The 21,165-nt window shown below is 39.5% G+C and overlaps 1 protein-coding gene across 1 annotated transcript in view; it reads left to right on the forward strand.

Annotated features, from left to right (window-relative positions):
* Window positions 1-20,969: 20,969 nt before the first annotated feature.
* Window positions 20,970-21,165, forward strand: part of LOC103249585 (PHD finger protein 14-like) — a 16,122-nt gene continuing 15,926 nt past the window's right edge. Inside the window, exon 1 of the mRNA XM_008048216.1 lies at window positions 20,970-21,086. Coding sequence (XP_008046407.1) covers window position 21,086 — 1 coding nt within the window. The 5' untranslated portion in view covers window positions 20,970-21,085. The remainder of the gene's footprint in view (window positions 21,087-21,165) is intronic.

The following is a 21,165-nucleotide window of genomic DNA, read 5'->3' on the forward strand; positions in this document are numbered from 1 at the left end:
TTTATTTTTTGTAGGAACAGGGTCTCACTTTGCTGCCCAGACTGGTCTTGAACTCTTGGACTCAAGCAATCCTCTCACCACAGCCTCCCATTGCTTCCGGCCTAACCATGGGCATTTGTGACACTTGGTCGTGTAACTTATTTATGCTTTGGGGTCTGCTCAAACCCTGGTGTCTGCTATTCCAATTGGTTGTGGAATGCTGCTGTTCCCATACAATGGCTTTGCTTGTCAGACAAGGCAAAGTTCATGAATAACTCGCATAGCATGGCAACTTGCTTCAAGCACCAGCAGACATGCTGGGTTAGACATCTCAGTCAAAGGACAATTTGTATGGCAGCCCAGACTTGTTGCAGAACCTTCTTTTGTTTTGAGTCCTCGTCCCCAAGACTAGCAGTTTTTCAGATTGCTCAGTAAATGGGTCAGAGTAGCACACTCAAATGAGTTAAATGCTGCCTCCCAAATTTAGAAGCCACATTGGTTTTATGCCTCTTCACGATAAGAGGTGCCTTCCAGTAACTTGTCCTTCACTTAGAAATGGGTCTCTTCACATGTCTCAGACTATTGGGACCCTTGAAATTTCACTGAGGTGGCAGAAGCCTGATTTTTGCCCTATTTACTTGCCACCACCTAGCCCACATGTTTTTACCAAAATGTCTAGAGTAGTTGTTACTTCTTTCTTTCTAGGTTCAATTCACATGATATCATCAATGTAACTGACCAGCAAGATTTCCTGGTGAAATAAAGACACAGGTTCCCTGCAAGAGACCTGGAGAATTGACATAGCTGCAAGGGTGAAACATCCAAGATGTGTTACTAGCCAACAGAAAGCAAAGTACATTTAATGGTCTTTAATAACAATTAAGACACAAAAGCAATTGCAAGAGCAATTGTCAAAACATCAGGAGCCAGGATATGTGTTGTTTTACCTCCCCCCACCCCCCGCAACAAAACCACATCTAGAATTGCAGCTGTAATTAAAATCACCACCTGATTAAGTTTACAATAATTCTGTCATTCTCTCAGATACATCTTTCTTCTCCATAGCCCCAGTTGGTGTGTTGAATGGGGTCATAGTAAGAAACACCAACCTGTGTCTTTTACATTTGTGATGGTGGCACTAATCACCTCAATCTTCCAGGAAATTGGTATTGCTTTTAATTTACGATTTTGAAGGCAGTTCTACTGGCCTCCATTTCTCTTTCAGGTGAAAAAAATCAATGTGAGAATTCTGCCTGGTACTGAGTACTGAGTGCAATTATTCACTCTGCTGTGGAAAAAGCCTATGGGTGGGATTGGGGACCCTGAGAAATGGAAAAGAGACAAACACTCTATTGACCTCTGCAAGTCTGACTAGCAGACTACCAGAGATATTTGGTCTTCAGGAATTAGTGTCCATTCAGAGAAATCCCTGAAGTCTGATTATTTCCCCTTCTCCATGATATATTCATTCTAATAAACAGCTGCAAGTTGTTTTGGGGAAAGCTAAAAGGACATTTGCAGTATATATTTTTTGCCTCAATAGCTGAGTCCATACTTAAGCAACCTCAATCCCCTGTTCTTTCTAGGGGCTTTATATCTGAATTGGTGCAAGGCTGAGACTCAGTTAAGACTCCACAACTCTCCAGTGTGGGAATTAATGATAGGCTTCTGTTCCCAGTCCTAAAACTCTCTGCTTATATGTCAAGACTTTATTAAGTTTACCATCTTCTTCAGTTCTAAAAACTCCATGATCAATGAGCCAATGCCAAATAAATGTGGCTACAGCTATTATCACTGCTTTGATTCTGCTGCCTATTATAATAACCACACCTACCTTGTCATTTAAGTGCCACCACTTGGTCCCTGCTACCCTCTGATCTCATCAAAGATAGTGATTCCTCCCACTGAATTCAGAGAGCCTAGTCTGTCACAAATCATATTTCTCAGGGCAAACAAGTCTTACATGTGTGCTACATGATAAATTGTTATTATTCTAATTTCCCTGAGTCTTTTGATATCTTTATTTTTTAATTTTTGTAGATTTAGAGAGTGAAAGTACAGTTTTGTTACATGTAATTGTACAGTGAAGTGTGGGCTCTTAGAGTCATCATCACCTGAATAGTGTAAATTGGACCCATTAAGTAATTTCTCATCTCTCACACCCTCCCACTCACTCTCCCTTCTGAGTCTACAGTGTCTATTATTCCACATTCTATGAACATATGTACACATTATTTAGCTCTTACGTATAAGTGAAAACATGGTGTTTGACTTCCTGTTTCCGAGTTACTTCACTTGAGATTATGACGTTCAGTTCCATCCATGTTGCCGGAAAAGATATTATTTTATTCTTTTTTGTGGCTGAGTAGTATTCCATTGTATATACAAGCCACATTTTCTTTATCCAATAATCTTGTGATAGACACTTGGGTTGATTCAATATCTTTGCTATTGTGATTAGTGCTGCCATAAACATATGAATGTAGGTATCTTTTTGATATAATGATTTCTTTGCCTTTGGGTAGATGCCCAGTAGTGAGGTTGCTGGATAAAATGGTAGTTCTATTTTTAGTTCTTTGAGAAATCTCCATACTGTTTTCCACAGAGGTAGTACTAATTTACATTCCCATCAACAGTGTGTAAGTGTTCCATTTTCTCTGCATCCTTTCCCACATCTGTTATTTTTTGGCTTTTTAATAATGGTCATTCTGACTTTTGTCAGATGGTATCTCATTGTGGTTTTAATTTACAGTTTTTTAAAATTAGTGATGTTAAGCATTTTTTATATGCTTGTTGGCCATTTGTATTTTTTTTTTGAAAAATGCCTTTTTATATCCTTTGCTCACTTTTTAAGGGGTTATTTAGTTTTTTTGTTGTTGTTGAGTTGAGTTCCTTGTACATACCGAATAATATTCCTGAGTCTTTTGATGCCTTTCTTTATGTGTTGCCAGTAAAGTTTTGGCATTTCAACTTAAGTGTAGTCTACCTTTTGGTCCATTTCCCTTTGTCAGTCAACAAAAGAGCTGTTAGAGCCACTCCAATCTTCTCAGACTAACACACAAAATCTGAAATCTCTGTTTAGCAAGGCCATGTCAATAGATTTGGTTAATACAACTTAATGTTCCCCCCACCTTGATCCCACATTCTTAGAATCCATTCCCATATGTGTTTGACAGATTTCTGTCTATGTAAATTGGCAACATCACCAGTTCTTCTGGTGTATATTTTTCCTCCTTCTTTGTATCCCACATGTTGGAGTCTGCACTTGAGTCTGTTTATAGATCTAGAAGCAGTGAGTGAAAGGTAGTAAGTATAGACCTCAAAAGGAACAGTCGTCCCTTGCAAAGCAGCTCCTTCAAGGGAGGCTCTTATAGATTCTTCAAGAAGGATGAACCAACAACTCAATTAGACCCTTCATTCTTGCTAAAATATTCTATGACAGCAAATATTTAGTCACTCAAACCCTTGCCTTCTTTAGGAACTTGATTACAGATTTCTACAGGTGATAATTCAAGTAACTGTTTTGCCACGACATGCCATGGATTACCAATGCCCCCTTTATAAATGGAAACAGAGTCATTAGTGCCCTTCAATCTAATAAGACCAGAAAACTGATGATAGATAGTCCAGAGCCATTGCAGAGAACTCATCCTTAAAAATGTGTTGTTCCTGGTACCAAATTCTGAATCAGTCAGGGTTTGATTAGAAAAACAAAACTAGTGTCAGGAATGATGTAAAATACAAGTTTGCTGTAGTTATATGATCTCATATATTGGTGGGAGCCAGTTGGTTAGTTGAATGCATAGCTAGCTAGTGGAATGCATAGATACTGAACAGGTATTGCTTTCGTGCATCTGTTGCCTTTTTCCCTTTCAACTTTTTTGGGGTTTATTTTGGTAAAATATACATAAAATTTGACATTTTTAACCATTTTTAGATGTACAGTTCAGCAGTATTATTTACATTCACATCGCCGAGTAATCATCACCTCTATCTCCAGAACTCTTCGTCTTGCAAAACTGAACATCTATTCTATTAGGCAATAACTTCCCATTTCCTTCTCTCCTTACCCCTAGGCAACCCCCATTTCACTTTCTGTCTCTATGATTTTGACTACTCTAGGTACCTCAAATAAGTGGAGTCATATAGTATTTTTCATTTGGTGACTGATTTATTTCACTTAGCATAATGTCCTCAAGGTTCATTCATGTTATAGTCTACGTCAGAATTTTCTTTCTTTTAAATGTTGAATAACGTTCCATTGTTTGTATGTACCATATGATTTTAATCTATTCATCCATCAGTGGATGTTTAGTTTGCTTCCAAACTCTTGACTATTATGAGTAATTCTGCTGTGAATATGTGCATACAGATATCTTTTCCAGTCTTCATTTTTAATTATTTGAGTATATATCCAGAATTGGTAGAGCGTATGGTAATTTTATTTTTAATTTTTTTGAGGACTCATCATACTGTTTTCCACCAAAGCTGTTCCATTTTATATTACCGCTGACAGTGCACTAGTGTTCCAATTTCTTCACATTCTCGCCAATACTTACTATTGTCTTTTCTATTGTTGTTATTACCCATCCTAATGGGTGTGAAGTGGTTTTTTATTGTGGTTTTGACTTGTATTTCCCTAATGACTAGTGGTGTGATGTTGAACATCTTTTTATATACTTATTGGCCATTCATATGTCTTCATTTAACTCCTTTGCCCATTTGGAATTGGCTTTTCTTGTTGTTGATTAGTTTTAGGAGTTCTTTATATATTCTAAATATTAATACCTTATTAGAAACATGACTTGCAAATATTTGATCTCATTCTGTAGGTTGCCTTTTCACTCTCTTGATAGTGTCCTTTGAGTTTTTAATTTTCACGAAGTCCAATTTGTCTATTTTTTCTTTTGTTGCTTGTGCTTTTGGTGTCATAGCCAAGAAATCATTGCCAAGTCTAGTGTTACAAAGCTTTCCCCCTATATTTTATGCCATGAGTTTTATGGTTTTAGCAATGAAATTCAATTTTTGATGCATTTTGAATCAATTTTTGTGTATGATGTTAGGTAAGAGTTCGATTTTATTCTTTTACATACAGATATCCAGTTTTACCAGCATCATTTGCTGAAAAGACTTTCACCATTGACTAGTCTTGGCTTCCTTGTTGAAAATGATTTGACTACAGTCATGTCAGGAAGATGGTGGAGGAAGAACCTGCCACAGTCATTTCCTCACAGAAACATCAATTTACACAACTATCCATGTGTGATAAAATCTTACAAGAGTCAAGGAGTTCAGGTAAGAGATTACAGCACCTGGTAGAGCAAATAAATAAGAAAAAAAGAATTTTCAGAGATTTGACAGAGATGTTTTAAAAAGAGAAAAAAAGGAAAGAAGAATTGCAGAGGGTTGGAAGGACAATTTGACATTACCTTTGCCATGCCTTTCCCAAGCCTGGGCAGCACAGTGTGAGAGAGAGACCCTCTAGCAAGAGGGATGGAGAGTGAATTGAGCAACCAACTTTGCCATGAACCAGAGCACCAGGCCTACCTCGATGAACCCCAGAGTAAGGATGCCCGTGGCCTCAGGATTCTGGCTGACCCTCAGGGTCCCAGGCTCTAGGTCCACTGCCAGGGACCCTGTTGCCAGGCCTGCCCCAGTGGATCTAGAATATAGGTCCATCCCTGTGGGCCTAGGTTCCGGGTCTGCCCCCACAGATTCAGGTGCCAGGCCCAACCCTGTGGACTAAAACTCCAGACTTGCTCCAGTGCCACAGTCCCAGATACTTGGGAGGCTGAGGAGGGAGGATTACTTGAGCCCAGGAGTTCAAGTCTAGCCTGGGCAACACAGCAAGTACCCATCTTTATTTATTTATTTTTTTTGAGTCGGATTCTCACTCTGTCACCCAGGCTAGAGTGCAATGGCACGCTCACTGCCACCACAGCCTCAACCTGCTGGGCTCAAGCCATCCTTTGCCTCAGCCTTCCAAGTAGCTGGAACTAAAGGCACATGCCACCACACCCAGCTAGTTTTTTTTATTTATTGTAGAAATGAGGTCTCTCCAAGTTGCCCCCTTCGACTTGAAGGTCTTGAACCCTTCAACTCTGGCAATCCTCTCACTTCCACCTCCCAAAGTGCTGTGATTACAGACATGAGCCACCAGGCCTGGCTGTGAGACTCCTTCTTAAAAAATAAATACATAGGCTGGGCATGGTGGCTCACACCTGTAGTCCAAGCACTTCGGGAGGCCGAAGTGGGAGGATTGCTTGGGGCCAGGCATTCGAGACCAGCCTGGACAACATTATGAGACCTCATCTCTCCAAAAAATCAAAAAGATTTGCCAGGTGTAGTGGTGAATGCCTTGTAGTCCCAGCTACCCAGGAAACTGAAGCAGGAGGATCGCCTGAGCCCAGAAGGTTGAGGCTGCAGTGAGCCATGATTATGCCACTGCATTCCAGTCTGGGCAACAGAAGTGAGACTCTCACTCAAATAAATAAATAAATAAATAAATAAATAAATAAATAAACACATAAATAAAATTTTAAAATAAATAAGTCTAACTTACCTATTAATAACAACTAGGGGTGCTTTAATTACAGTTACAGAAGAAATTTTAAAACATTATTATGATTTATATAATGATATTTTTGAAAAGGAACACTTTACCATCTGGGCATTCTTTCGTCTCAACCAGATAAACTGGTCTTATCAAAGAAACATCAGATTCCTTACAATGTAGAATCCTATATTATGAATTAAAATTACTTGATTTTAACATTATTTACAGACTTTTACTTTCAGGATTTGCAGACGAAGTTATTCAGACACTGCAGAACATTTTTCTGTTTCAAGTCATTGAAGAGTATAATGGGTTGAATGATGCCTCCCAAAATTCATGAACGCCTAGAACCTCAGAATATAAACTTATTTGGAAATAGGGTTTTGCAGATGTAATGAGTTAGATGAGGCCCTAAATTAGGATAGGTCCTAAATCTAATGACTGGTATTTTTATAAGATGAGTAGGAGATACACAGAAACCAAGACACACAGAGAAGATGGTGAAGACAGAGCAGAGATTGGAGTTATCTACCATACACCCAGGAACACTAGAAACCACTAGGAACTGGAAGGGACAAGAAGTCTTTTCTAGAGAGTTTGGAGCGTGGCCTGGTTCACACCTTTATTTCAGACTTCTGATATCCAGAATTGTAGGAAAAATAATTCCTGTTGTTTTAAGCTACTCAGTTTGTAGTAAGTTTTACAGCAGTTCCAGAAAGCTAATAGAGATTTTGGTGTCAGTAGTGAAATGCTGCTGTAACAGATACCTACTAATTTGGAAGTGGTTTTGAAGTTGGGTAACAGGTAGAGGCTGAAAGAATTTTGAGGTGCATGACAGAAAACACCTAGATTACCATGAAGAGCCAGTTGATAGAACTAGGGCACCAAAGACAGTTCTGGTGGGGGTTCAGATGGAAGTCGGGAGCACAGAAAAGACCACCTCTATCATCTTACAGAATACATAAACAGAATGTTGGCAGAAATACTTTTTTTTTTTTTTTTGAGTAGGGATCATTCTCTGTCACTCAAGCTGGAGTGCAGTGGCACGATATTGTTTTACCACAGCCTTGACCTCCTTGGCTCAGTGAATCCTTCCACCTCAGCCTCCCGAGTAGCTGGGACTACAAGCATGCACCACCAGGCCCAGCTAATTTTTGCATTTTTGGTAGAGACATGGTCTCACTATTTTTCCCAGGCTGGCCTAAAACTCCTGGACTCAAAAAATCCTCCTGTTTTGGTCTCCCAAAGTGCTAGAATTACAGGCATGAGCCACCATGCCCAACAGAAACAGAAATGTGAACGTGCTTCTGCTGAGGTCTCAGAAAGAAATGAGGAACATGTTGTTGGACACAAATTGGAAAATAGGCTTAGACTCCAGATAATGAGTTAATTTAGGGAGGCAGTAGGGGACTCAAGAGAGGCTTCTTTGGTGTTGACATAGATGGTGTTTATAAGGGTGTTTACTGCAGGATGATTCTTTGATCTGTATTTTTACGTTTTTGTTTTTGACTTTTCTCTGTTATATAATTCCAATAGGTGTTTTAAAACTGAGGTGTTTAGATGTAGAACAATGTTCGCAACTTAGCCTATGATTTGTCACTTAGAAATCTGATGGGTTAAAAAGAAGCAGAAGGTATCATTGTGTATTTTGTTTGTTTGAAAGCTTCTCCACCTTTGGAGTTGATGACATGAATCCCCTTGTCTCTAACTAACCTTATTTGTCTGTCTAACATCTAATAGCGTATACGTTATGATGTTGAGCTCCTGATGCTGTCGCTGCCCATCTGTTTTGCTTCCTTGGGACTTGCTCCTTGTGAAACACAGCTCCTACAACTGCCATTCATTTGCACTGAAACATGAGTAAATACCTCAGCTTGTCTAAGAGATCTGTCTCTTACAAAGCAGTTATCACAAAAATTAAAGTACTTTTCTCTTTTGTCTTTTCTCCAGGCAGAATAAATACTGATACCATCTCACGGTATTATGTTCATTTAAAAACAAGTTATGTTCCAACATGGATGAACCATGAAAACATTCTGTTGGTCGGATGTGTTGGCTCACGCCTGTACTCTCAACACTTTGGGAGACTGAGGTACGACAATTGCTTGAGGTCAGGAGTTTGAGACCAGCCTGGGCAACATAGTGAGACCTCGTCTCTACAAAAACAAAAACAAAAACAAAACAATTAGCCAGGTGTCGGCAATTAGCCAGGTGTCGGGGCATGTGCCTGTAATCCCAGCTATTCAGCTGGCTGAGGTGGAAAGACATCTTGAGCCCAGGAGGTCCAGGCTGAGGTGAGCCAGGATCGTGCTACCAAACTCCAGTTTGGGCAATAGAGGGAGACTCTGACTCAAAAACAAACAAACAAACAAAAGTCAGATACATACAACCACATTTCAAAAAATTTGATTTATATGAAATTTCTCAAATAGGCAAATCCATAGAGACAAAAAGCAGAGTAGTAATGACCAGGGGCTAGATGTAGAGGACATGAGGAGTAGATGCTAATGGACATGGTGTTTCTTTTTGGATTGATGTAAATGTTCTGGAAATAGATGGTGGTGACGGTTGTACAACTTTTTTTAATATACTAAAAACCACTGAATTGTACACCATGGAAGGGTTAATTTTATGGCATGTGAATTATATCTCAATAAAGCTGTTCTAAAAACTTAAGCCCTGAGCTAAGTACCTTTAAAAAAAGTTAACCTTGTTGTGATGTCTAGAGAGATGACTGACTGGCTAGGGAACAGCGGTAGGAAGAAAATTTAGTTTCCACGGCAGTCTTGTGCATTTAAAATTTTTGTACCATGTGCACATGCTATCTATAAAAGATAATCGATTAACATAAAAACCATTTAAAAAATATTATTCATTTGTTACACATGAAATGTTTTAGTTTATATAATACTGAAATAGATCCATGTTGCCTAAATATTGAAGGCAATTCTGTAGTTGGTATTTTGACATCATTTGAAAAGGGTGATTATCAATGAACTCTTTATTAGAAAACATTGAAGTGATTTTAGGAGTTCCCAGTCATCCAGAGTTGCAGTTGAGAATTCCTATTTGAATCAAATTCATATTTCTTTGTTGATATCCTGTCTTTTCTTTCATGGAACATTTAGGATTTCTTGAAGTTCAGAAATTTCAGCACAATCTTTTGTGACTTTATCAATATTGTTTTCTCTTAAATATCTCTGAAAATATTAACTGCATCGAGATAAAATGAGCTATTCTCCACAGCAAAGGATTTATAATCGCTTTAAGGGATCACATGTGACAGCTGTGTGGTCAGCTGCCATTTTGGATTGCTATGCTAGCTCAGCAAGATGAATGGAAGCGAGAAATTGCTCTAGACAATGCAGGCATCTTTTTAAAAGAGGTTGTACATCAGTCAAGACACAGTGCACTAGAAACAGAAGCCACTCTATCTATGTTTTTAAGCAGAAAAGAATTTAGTAGCTGGATTCAATATTTATCAACTCAATGGAAGGCCAGGAGACAAAGTTAGAGAGCTGCTCCCCAAATTTTGACTCGAAGCTTACACAACTGTATTTGCAATCTAGTTCAGGAAGCTAGTGCTGTCACTGCTTTTGTGGCTGTCCCCAGCAGAACCACCTAATATCTACAGCACTCATTTCTAGACACTAGAATAAGTCGTCGTTACTCCCCATTGGAATTCATGCCTATAGTGGAATCTGTCTGCTGATACTACTGCAAGAAGTTGGTTACTACCTCTCATCTGCTTTCAAACCTTGAAAGCTCAACTTGATGGTGGAAGCTAAATCATATCTATAATCCTGATTCTAAGGGAGTCTGAGAAGTATTGTTTTTATTCTAACAGGATCTACAATACAGAGGAAGTAGATGAGACAAAAGTTGAGTGTCAGTAGACATTATCTGTTTTTTCTTTGTCTACTCAGCAGCCATACACATCCTTCAACACAAAAACCTCCTCATAACAGCAGTAAAACCACAGGAGAACCAACATAAGGTAACTAATCCTAATATAACTGAAAACATTGTTTCTTTCAGGGTCAGAATTTGTCCTCGCCCCTTGGAACATATTGGTATTGGACTCTAGGTATAGGATGCAGTGAGGGGATGCCAAGGAGATGGACATGATGGAAATCATCCTTTTGCAAAGTAATAATCTTGGGTGAGGCCATTCATTACTTTGTCTTCAGCAAGAAAGAAGGGTCTACTTTTACTGACAAAGAAAGGCTCTGAGATTTTGAGTCTTGAATCTTAATTCTCAAGGTGCCCTTCCTTCCCAATAAATACCTTAAGTTACAAAATTGCCTGAAATTTGCCTCTCATGGGTTTGAACTATTAATTGATCATAGGACCACATCAGTCCTATGATTACAAGAGATGAGATTACTTTAGAGCAGTGGTTTTCTTTTTTTTTTTGAGTTGGAGTCTCACTCAGTTGCCCAGACTGGAGTGCAGTGGCCGCTTCCGGCCACCGCAGCCTCAACCTGCTGGGCTCCGGCGATCCTTCCACCTCAGCCTTCCAAGTAGCCGGAATTACAGGCGCGCGCTACCACGCCCGGCTGATTTTTTGATTTATTGTAGAGATGAGGTCTCGCTGCCCAGGCGGGTCTCGAACCCGCGGGCTCAGGCAATCCACTCACCTCAGCCTCCCAAAGGCGTGGGATTACAGGCTGAGCCACCGAGCCCGGCTTAGAGCAGTGGTTTTCAATGGCAGGTGGGTGGTGGTGGTGCTGCTGCTGCTGCAAGTGGTAGTGGTGGTGATTTTGCCCCCAAGGGACATTTGACAATGTCTGGACACATTTTTAGTTGTCACAATTTGAGTGAAGGGGAGTTATTTGTAACATCTAGTGGGAAAAGATCAGAGATGTTGGACTATCCTACAATGCACAGGAGAGCCTTCCTCAACAAAGAATTACCTGGCTTATCAATAGTGCCAAAGTTGAGAAATCACAGAAGGTCTCTCTGTTTTAAAACAAGATTTAAGTCAAGAATGTAAAACACTGGGCTTGTCAGCATCTCTGATTTTTAAAAGGCTGTCAGGACTGCCACCCTGGCTCACCCCAGCCTCTTTACTTCTTACTTCCATCTTAATGATCCATCATAACAAGCAATTGCTAACAGGTCTTGTGTTCAATGGGCACCTTATTTCAGGTGATGATATATGATAATTTAAGTAAGTACTTTACTGATATCTCATTTTTCACTGGTAATGAGGACATTACTGCCTTTAAACCCAAACAAGGCCCAATACTAAATCTCAAATTTCCACTGCTGGTTTTATTTCTTTGACTTTTTTTTTTTAAACATCTTTATGTATCAACTGCCGTATCACACAAAGTTTTATTATAGCCAATAGAAAGCACCCTAGATTATTTCATGCTGAAAACAAGTGTGGTATATGCAAAGTTATTTATTTATTTATTCATTTATTTTTGAGTTGGGGGTCTCACTCTGTTACTTTGACTGGAGTGAAGTGGCACGATCATGGCTCACTTCAGCCTCTACCTCTTGGACTCAGGCAATCCTTCTACCTCAGCCTACTGAGGAGCTGGGACTACAGTCACGCACTATCACACCTGTCCCGACCAGCGGGACAAGTAAAACGTGGGCACAAGGAGGACTACCTGCTGCTGGTGAAAAGAGAGAGAGACCAAGAGAGAAAGAGACAGGAGACACGCAGAATAGAGGCAAGACAGTGTTCTGATCAAGCCTCCAAATTTTATTGTTAGGCGATTGCTTGTATACATAGCAAAGAGGGGCGGGCTGAAATAGGGCGTGTGGCGGCTTATGATAGGAGGAAGAGTAGTGGGTGGTATGAGGAGAGGAGGTGGGAGGGGTGTTGTGGTTTGGCGCGCGCGGGCTTTTCGGAGGACAAAGAAGAAGGCTTATATAAGATGATTGCTATTTTTAAAATGGCTCCCAACACACACCTAACTAATTTTTTGATTTTCTGTAGAGATGATGTCTTGCTATGTTGCCTAGGCTGATCTCAAACTCCTGAGGCTCAAGCAATGCTCCTGCCTCAGCCTCCCAAAGTGCTGAGATTACAGGCATGAGTTACTGCACCTGGTCATACAAAGTCATTTAAAAGGCTAGATGAGTGAATGTCAGGGATTCAAGAAAGCTTTTGCATTCCACATCGTACAACTGTAGCTGTGATCTACAGGACAGAAAATGAGTGCAGCTTTTACACTAACCCTTTCCATGGCTGCTTTTTGACTGCAATATTATACCTTTGAATGAAGCTAGTGAGTAGATACTAGACTTTGGATTTTACTCTCATAGATGATGGAGTCTATTTTCTGCTTGTATAGCTACATGACGATGGCCTCTGCCTCACTTCCGTCTTCTAAATATCAGACGCCACTGGAGACCTATGTAATTGTTAAAAGCTTTTTAAAAAATTTAGTTCCTCTCATGTTGTTAGTTTTGTTTAAATATTTAGTGATTCTTGGTTGTCTATATCTGTATACACAGTATACAATATACACTATGTGGTTTTAGTAGCCAGAACTGATATCCTTTGCCCAAATACGAAGCCCTGTTCACCTGTCAGAGAATGAATGCAAGTTCTGATTACAGGTATACTGGCTCTGGTTAGGTATGTACGAGGGGCTAGTAGGACAGTTGGTAGTGTAGTGAAGTACATGTGAGTAGTATCTGCTTTATGGTTTATGAGTCATTTCTATGCTGGATATTCCTATTTCTTGAAGTAGTGCATGCCAATGAGGTAATTACGAGGTCTGACAATTAAGTTCGTGAACTCATCCTAGACAAAGTGCTACACACCTCATTGCTGAATATCACTATGGTTATCTTTGAAGTACTCCCCTTGGGAAGCTATGCACCGATGACAGTGCCTTAGTCCACCTGTCAAAACAATTTTAGAACCCTTTATCTGGAATGGTCATCAGTGCTGTTGTGGTGAGAATGTCAGAGTTTGAATTAATTAGAGCAATGAACAAACATTAAATTTCTTGTTAAACTTGGCAAGAATGGAAATAAAATCAGGGACATATTAGTCCAAGTTTATGGGGATAATGCCATGAAGAAAATGGCAGTGTATAAATGGATTAAACGTTTGCCGAGGGGAGAGAAAGCATCACTGATGAAGAGAGGTTAGGACAGCCAGTAATGAGCAGAATTGACAAAAGCATTGTCACTTGTGTGTCAAAATCATGGGTTGACTGTGAGAAGCAGAGCAGACCAAATAAACATCAACAGACAAACAGTTAGAAAACTCTTAACTGAAAATCTTGGAGTGAGAAAGGTGTGTGCAAAAATGGTCCTGAAAGTGTTCTTGCATCACAACAATGCACCAGCTCACACAGCACTGTCCGTGAGGGAGTTTTTTTAGCCTTACTCATCCAATCTGGTCCTCAGCGCTTTTTTGTATACTTGAAGATATTGAAAGGAAGACATTTTGATGACCTTCAGGACATCAAGGGGAATATGACAACAGCTCTGATGGCCATTCCAGAAAAAGAGTTCCAAAATTGCTTTGACGGGTGGACTAGGCACTGATGTTGGTGCATAGCTTTCATAGGAAAGTACTTCAAAGATGACCATAGTGATAATCAGCAATGAGGTATGTAGCATTTTTTCTAGGTTGAGTTCGCGAACTTAATTGTCAGCCCTTATAGGTCTCCTTCCTATAAATCTGGTTGGTGTCTATTCTGGGAATTTCTGGAGTCAGATTTCTCACTTCATGGCACTGAATTTGAAATTTTATTCGGGGAAAAAGCACTGTTTTCAGCTCTTTTGAAAATAGTATTTCTATATTGCTTTTTTTCTTCTAATGAATTTGTCTGGTTGGGCACAGTGTCTCATGCCTATAATCCCAGCACTTTGGGAAGCCAAAGTGGGAAGACTGCTTGAGCCCAGGAGTTCGAGACCAGCCTGGGCAACATAGCGAGACTCATCTCTATAAAAAAAAATGTTTAAAAATTAGCTAAGTATGGCGGCACTTGTCTGGTATTCCTGCTACTTGGGAGGCTGAGATGGGAGGATCTCCTGAGCCTAGGAGGTCAAGGCTGTGGTGAGCCATGTTCATGCCACTGCACTCTAGTATAGGTGACAAAGTGAGATCCTGACTCAAAAAGATAAAAATAAAAATAAAAAATGAATTTGTCCAGCCTACTCTCCAAGTCTTAGCGCTTCTCATAAGCCATATTATTTTTCATCTCAGTGTTACACAGATACTTTACTGGAAAACTCACTTTGGTGATTCCTAGATGAGTTTATTAGCTTCATAGTCTGTTGGGTTTTGTTGGCAATCTGGACTTACTTCCATAATTGTCAGAATTCTTCCATAGTTTTCAAAAGTCTGCGTGGTGATATTCCACACAAGTTATGGCAGTACTATGGCTTTATGGATTTATTTCTATTTTTATATTTCTTCTGTGATTTGAGTGAAATTTGAGGAGAGAAGAGAGGTAATTCACAGGTTCAATTAGTCTTTGTGAACCAGATCTATTATCCTTTTATTTATAGCAAACTGAACTTTACCTTACTAGCTTCTTAAAAAATAAGTCAAGATCTGCAATTTCTCCCTTAATAAGATGAGACCATCCAATCTTTTTATTTGTTTGTTTGTTTGTTTTTGAGACCATCCAATCTTTACTTCATTCTTCTTATTTTACTTTCCCCAAGCATTCCATTTCTTTACTTCCTAACCTCTTGGATTTGGTTACAATAATTTAGAATTATGACTCCTCTAGTTTACATATCCTTGCTTAGTCATTCCACAATCTTAATATTGATAGTTATCACAATTAACTAAAATATTTAGTTTCTCTTTGTCTTTATATCATTTTTTGCATTGCATGTTCTCCAATTTCTTAGATTAAAAAACATTTCTTGGAGTAATGTTGAAGGTATCTGCTCTGTTATCTGCTTCTCAAAACTTTTAAATTTAACCAGAGAGGATATTATTATTTCCAGATTTTGGGTAAAGAATCAGAGACTCAAAGTTGACTTTTTTAGGGTAAAACAAATTCAGTGGAAAAGCCTTGACTCAAATTCAGATCTCCAAACTCTTAAGTTTACTGTCTTTTATGCACATATTTCTTTTTCCTACAGTAGATGTCGACAACAATAAGATGTTTACTTCACAATTTTTTGTGTAGTTTGTAAGGTCATTTCTAAATATAAACCTTCTGCTTTTCAAAATGATTGCTGACGCTTATATAGTTCATGTTCAGCTTACTTAGTTAGACTGAATTGTGAACACTAAGAGTATACTTTAGCAAAATGCTACATTAGGCTGTTTGTGGTTGTTATTTGGAAAGAATTATTTTTGTAATTATTTCTGTAAATATAACTCTTCCTCTTTGAGTAGTAGTGCATAAGTATCTTGAATTCACAGCTAGAACCAAAAATAAACATAAATATTCTAATAAGAAAATGGCAGAATATTAGGAAACTCACAATTTTCTGCATTAAGACTTTTAAGAGTAATTTATCATGTGTGCATTAAAGACATCAGAAAAACATTATAGGAGATGCTGTGATTGCTAATTCATAAGCAATAAAGATGAATTCTATACATGACATAGAGTAATAGCAATTTAATTTCCTTTCTGAGTATAGGTGCAAAAATCATCAACAAAATACTAGAAAACTGAATCCAGCAATATCTAAAAAGATGTATACATCGTGACTAAATAGAATTTATGCTAGGAGTGCAAGGTTGGTTCAACAGACAAAATTCAATCAGTGTAATAATATACCATATTGCTAAAATAAAGTACAAAAATCACAATCACACTATCACTTCCATAGACACAGAAAGAGTATTTGACCAAATTCAAAGCTCATTCATAATAAAAACAATCAGGAAACTAGGAACAAAAAGAAAGTTCCTCCTCTTGATAAAGAGCATCTGTGGAAACCTACAGGTAACATCAGGCTAAACAGAGAAAGACTGAAATCTTTCTTCCCAGATCAGGAACAAGACAAAGAAGTCTTTTATTCAACAGTGTCCCCAAGTTTCTATCCAGAGAAATTAGACAAGAAAACAAATATTAGGCATTCTGAAAGGGAAGGACAAGTTCAAGCCCCTTTCTTTAAGAGAAATTGCATTCTGCTGACATCCTACTGGCCAGAACTTAATTACATACCAAAAATTGCATCCAGAACATTTCCAAATAGTGAATTCTTGGAAAGCTTGTGCTCATGTAAAATTTGAGGCTTCTATTTTAGAAAAAAAAAAGTGGTGGTGGGGGGAACAAATAGGTATTGTAATAGCCTGTAATAGTGTGCTTGATGTAAGTAACTACATTTTGTAACAAATCCTCCATCTTAACCCAGAGATGACCCCCCTGCATAACCTTCCTGTAATCACAAGTTGTAACTTTGCCGTAATCACAAGCCCACATTCTTTTCCCCCTTGGTGCTTGGAAACTCCTTAATTGCAAATTCTACAGCTATCTGTACCCTTTTGCAACCAAATGTTCTGCAAAAATGTAATCATAACTGTACAGCTTTTGTGGTTTTTGCCTTTATAAACCCCCTGCTCACTGTTCGGGGTTGAGACTTCTTTATGGCACTAACCTGCTCTCAACCATCGGCTAATAAAGGACTCAAATTCAACTTTCTGTGTGTTGGCGACTTCTTTCTCACACTTCGGCTATAACAGTATTGGGAGACAACCAGTGGTTTCTTCTATATTAAGTGCAGATCAAGAAAAACAATTAGAGGCCAGGCATGGTGGTTCATACCTATAATCCCAGCACTTCAGGAGGTCAGTGCAGGTGCATTGCTTGAGCCGGAGTTTAAGACCGGTTGGGCAACACAAGAGAACATCTAAACAAAAATATAAAAAAATTAGCTGAGTATGGTTGTGTGCACCTATAGTCCCAGCTACTAGGGAAGCTGAGGCAGAAGAATTCCTTGAGCCCAGGAAGTTGAGGCTGCAATGAGTGTTGATCATGCCACTTCACTCCAGCCTGGGCCACAGAGTGAGTCCTTGACTCAAAATAAATAAATTTAAAAAAAGAAATAAAAAAGAAATGAATCAAGCAAGTAATTAGGTAAACTTTATTCTTTTTTATTTTTTTCTCCTTTGTTTTTTCTTTTCTCCCTTTCTTCCTCCCTCCCTTCTTTTCTTTTTTTGTTTTCAATACACAGGTTGCAAAAGATTGCTAATCTAAATGCAATATTGTCACCTGGATTTTATATGAAACAGAAGAACATTAGTAGGAAAACTAGTGAAATCTGAATTAAGTGTGTAGTTTAGTTAATAGAATTGTATTAATGCTAATTTCTGAGTTTTGATAAATGTTCCATGGTTATGTAAAATGTTGACATTAGTGAAAGCTGGGCGAAGGGTGTACAAAACTCAATACTATACCGCACTGTTCAGTAAATGTAAAATTACTTCAAAATTAAGAGTTAAAAAAAATAAAGATTGCTGATATCCAGTAAGTGGAGGTTTGGAAAACTGGAAAGAATTCTAATCCATTCTTGGTAGTATGTATCTTAGTATAGTCTATTTTTAGAGAACAATTCAACATTATCTGTTAAATAAATAGATGTTAAGTAATTACTTATTCATTTGTTATATTTGTAAGTGAATTTATGTATTTTGATTCAGAGATTTCCTTCCAGAAATTACTCTTTCATAAAAAAGAATGACAGATTTTAAATCTCTTTTATCTTTTAGATAATTCAGCATAATTCCTCCTAATGAATCTACAAGGTTATTGTCAGAGAGTGAAATACTTGGTTTTATCATTTCAAAGGTAAAACACCAGTTCATGGTACTGTTGGCATTCAAAGTACTATGAAAATAAAGTTCCCAGAAGGGAATTTTTTTTAAGTAACCAAGTTGCTAAGATTTTAACTGGAAGAATAATGGATCTGACAGCCAATGGGGAGTATTAAGAATGGAATGTCATTTCTGGATCTTGAGAAAATGAGGTGTGGGAAGATAAGTGGTTTCCTTTGGAGAAGGCTGTAGGACAAGTGTTTTATTTTATAGCAGGTGATAAAAGAATGATCACTGAAGAGGACGAGGGCTTACTAAGCAGGTTTATACACTGTGGAATAGAAGTTTCTATAGCACAATAGACAAGTTTGAGAGGACTAGAAGTTTCTATAGCACAATAGAAAAGTTTGAGAGGGCAGTGGTAATTTGGCAAGGAGATTTGTGGTTCAGAGAGACTGGAGGGGTTTACATCTTGGACAGTGTTAAGGAAAACAGAAGAATGAGGCTGCAATATAATTGGTATAACTAGTGCCGTGGTGGAGTGTCACAGGGCACTGGAGCCAGTCCAGCTTTTGAGTAATCAGATTCCCAGACTCGTCATGCTGTTTCCATCCCAGACATTTGCATAGGTCTTTTCCTCGTTCTGGAACACCTCTGTCTCTTTTCACCCTTCCCCTGGCCAGTTCAGATACTCTGTGTCTAGATCTCTATATGATTTTCTCTAGGATGTCATTTGGGTGCCTCCTTCTTTCCTAGGCACTTTCCCTTTGTCAGGGAATATTCACAATATACAGTAATTTATCTATTTGTATCTTCAACTGTACCTTACTTTCTGGCAGAGAAAAGACAATAACCACCTTGTAGAAGGTACAGACTAGAGATTAACATTCCATAAATTGCTCTCTATAAATACTTATGAAATATTTTTTCAAGTTTAATGTTATAACACTTAATTTCAGTTTACTATCACAAAAAATTCAACACGAAAAAATCCCAGTAAGCTCCACTACTGCATTATATAATTTGATTCCTGCATGTTTCATTTACACAGACTTTCATAAGATTGTATTTCTCCATGCTACAAACATTTCAATTCAATGTATAGTTTAGAAATAAATAAATTAAACCAGGTTTATGCAGATATTTACCTTTGATATATGAACAGTTTAAAAACTATTAACACTGCTTCAGATTCTAACTTTTTAGTAATGTTTTTAAGAGCAGTTAACTTGTATGTGAATAAGTGTGGCATTAGAAACTCCTTAGGGACTGCCATATCCGATAGTACATACTGTTCTCATGTATTTATGGTTTTAAGAATTCATCTTAAAAAAATAGATTCCCTAAGTGGATACAAGGCACTACTTCACATACATCCAAGAAGATACACAATACATACACAGTATGCTAGGTAGAAGGATTTTACCCAGATGTACTTTCGTTTGCACTTAGCCATACTGTGGATGTTTTACTTATGTAGAAATTTCTGTCCATAGCACGGTAGTTTTAATTAGAATAATTAAATGAATACCTTTTTCTCCGTTCGATTTACAATTTTCAAAGCAGCAATCAGACAAAGTCTGATTAGCCTTTTGCAGAAAATAAATGTTTTGCACATTCCAAGATTGATTATTTATTTATCTAGTCAGAGTCTCACTCTGTCGCCCAGGCTGCAGGCGCACGACCATAGTTCACTGCAGGTTCGACCTCCCAGACTCAGGCGATCCTTTGGCCTTAGCTTCCGAGTACCTGAGACTTCAGACGTGCGCCACCACTCCCAGCTAATTTTTCGATTATTTTGTAGAGATGAAGGCTAGCCATATTGCCAGGTTTGTCTGAAACTTCAGTGCTCAAGTCATCCTCCTGCCTGGGCCTCGTAAAGTGCTTGGATTACAGGCAAGAGCCATCATGTCCAGGCACGTTCCAAGATTTTTTTTTTTTTTTTTTTAAGGCAAGCCCTGAGAGTGTTGCTGATTCGGTGGGCTGCCAAGATGTTTTAAGAGATGGAATTTATAGAAGCAGCAGGTAGAGTGTGACTGTCTCTATCATTTTTTTTTTTTTACCGATGGTGGCTTCAGAGGCAGCAAACGCCTTTTTGTGACTAGTTTCCTCCGAGTAAATCTTTAAAAACACAAAAGCAAAACAAACCAGAAACAAAATATGGCCTCGCATGAATTTGAACTAATGGGCGAATAAGGAGAGAAGGGGCGGAGCCTCAGGGGTTTGTGGGAGGAGCCTCACAGGGTCTGGGCGGGACCTCCGTTTGCGCTCGGCATTCCTTGACGGTGTTCGGCTCCCGCTCGGCTCTGTTCAGCTCCTGCTGAGGGATGGGGGCCGGCGGCGAGCCCCGCGCATGCGCCCTCGCCTCCTGCCACTCGCAGGGCCGCACGGGGCCCGAGTTTTCACTTCCTCCTGCTAGAAGCTGTATCCGGGTCGTTGCCTTCCCTATTGTCTGAGGCAGCCGGCCTTGAACCGTGCAAATTCTGGGTCTTTTGTGGCTTCTGGTGCAGGCTAATAAAGTTTTTCTTTCTTTTTTTTTCTTCTAGTTTTAACGGGGGAAATCAGCTCCCCAGGGCCGCCGGGTTGGCTGCGCTGCCTGGGCCGGGGGGCTCCTCCTCCGGCCGGGGGGCGCCGCGGGCAGGGGGTCGAGTGGCCGGGGCCGGGCGCGGCCAGGGGCCGGGGCCGGGGCCACCGCGGGGCGGCTCCAGGACGCGCCCGGGCGGGTCTCAGTAGCGTCTCCGCGACCTGCCTCCGCGGCCCTAGGCCCCGACCTCCCGCCGCCGGGGCTCCGGCAGCCTCTCCCTACGCCTCCATCCGCACGACCGCCTCGCGGACTCCTTAGTAAGTGTGGCCGAGGCCTCCCGGCGACAGCGGCCCGTGTCCGCCCTTCTCGAAGTCGGGGCCGGGGGCGAGCCGAGCA

The sequence above is a fragment of the Carlito syrichta genome, unplaced genomic scaffold (genome assembly GCF_000164805.1).
Source record: "Carlito syrichta isolate Samal-C Ts95f unplaced genomic scaffold, Tarsius_syrichta-2.0.1 Scaffold121466, whole genome shotgun sequence".
NCBI classification, from domain to species: Eukaryota; Metazoa; Chordata; class Mammalia; order Primates; family Tarsiidae; genus Carlito; species Carlito syrichta.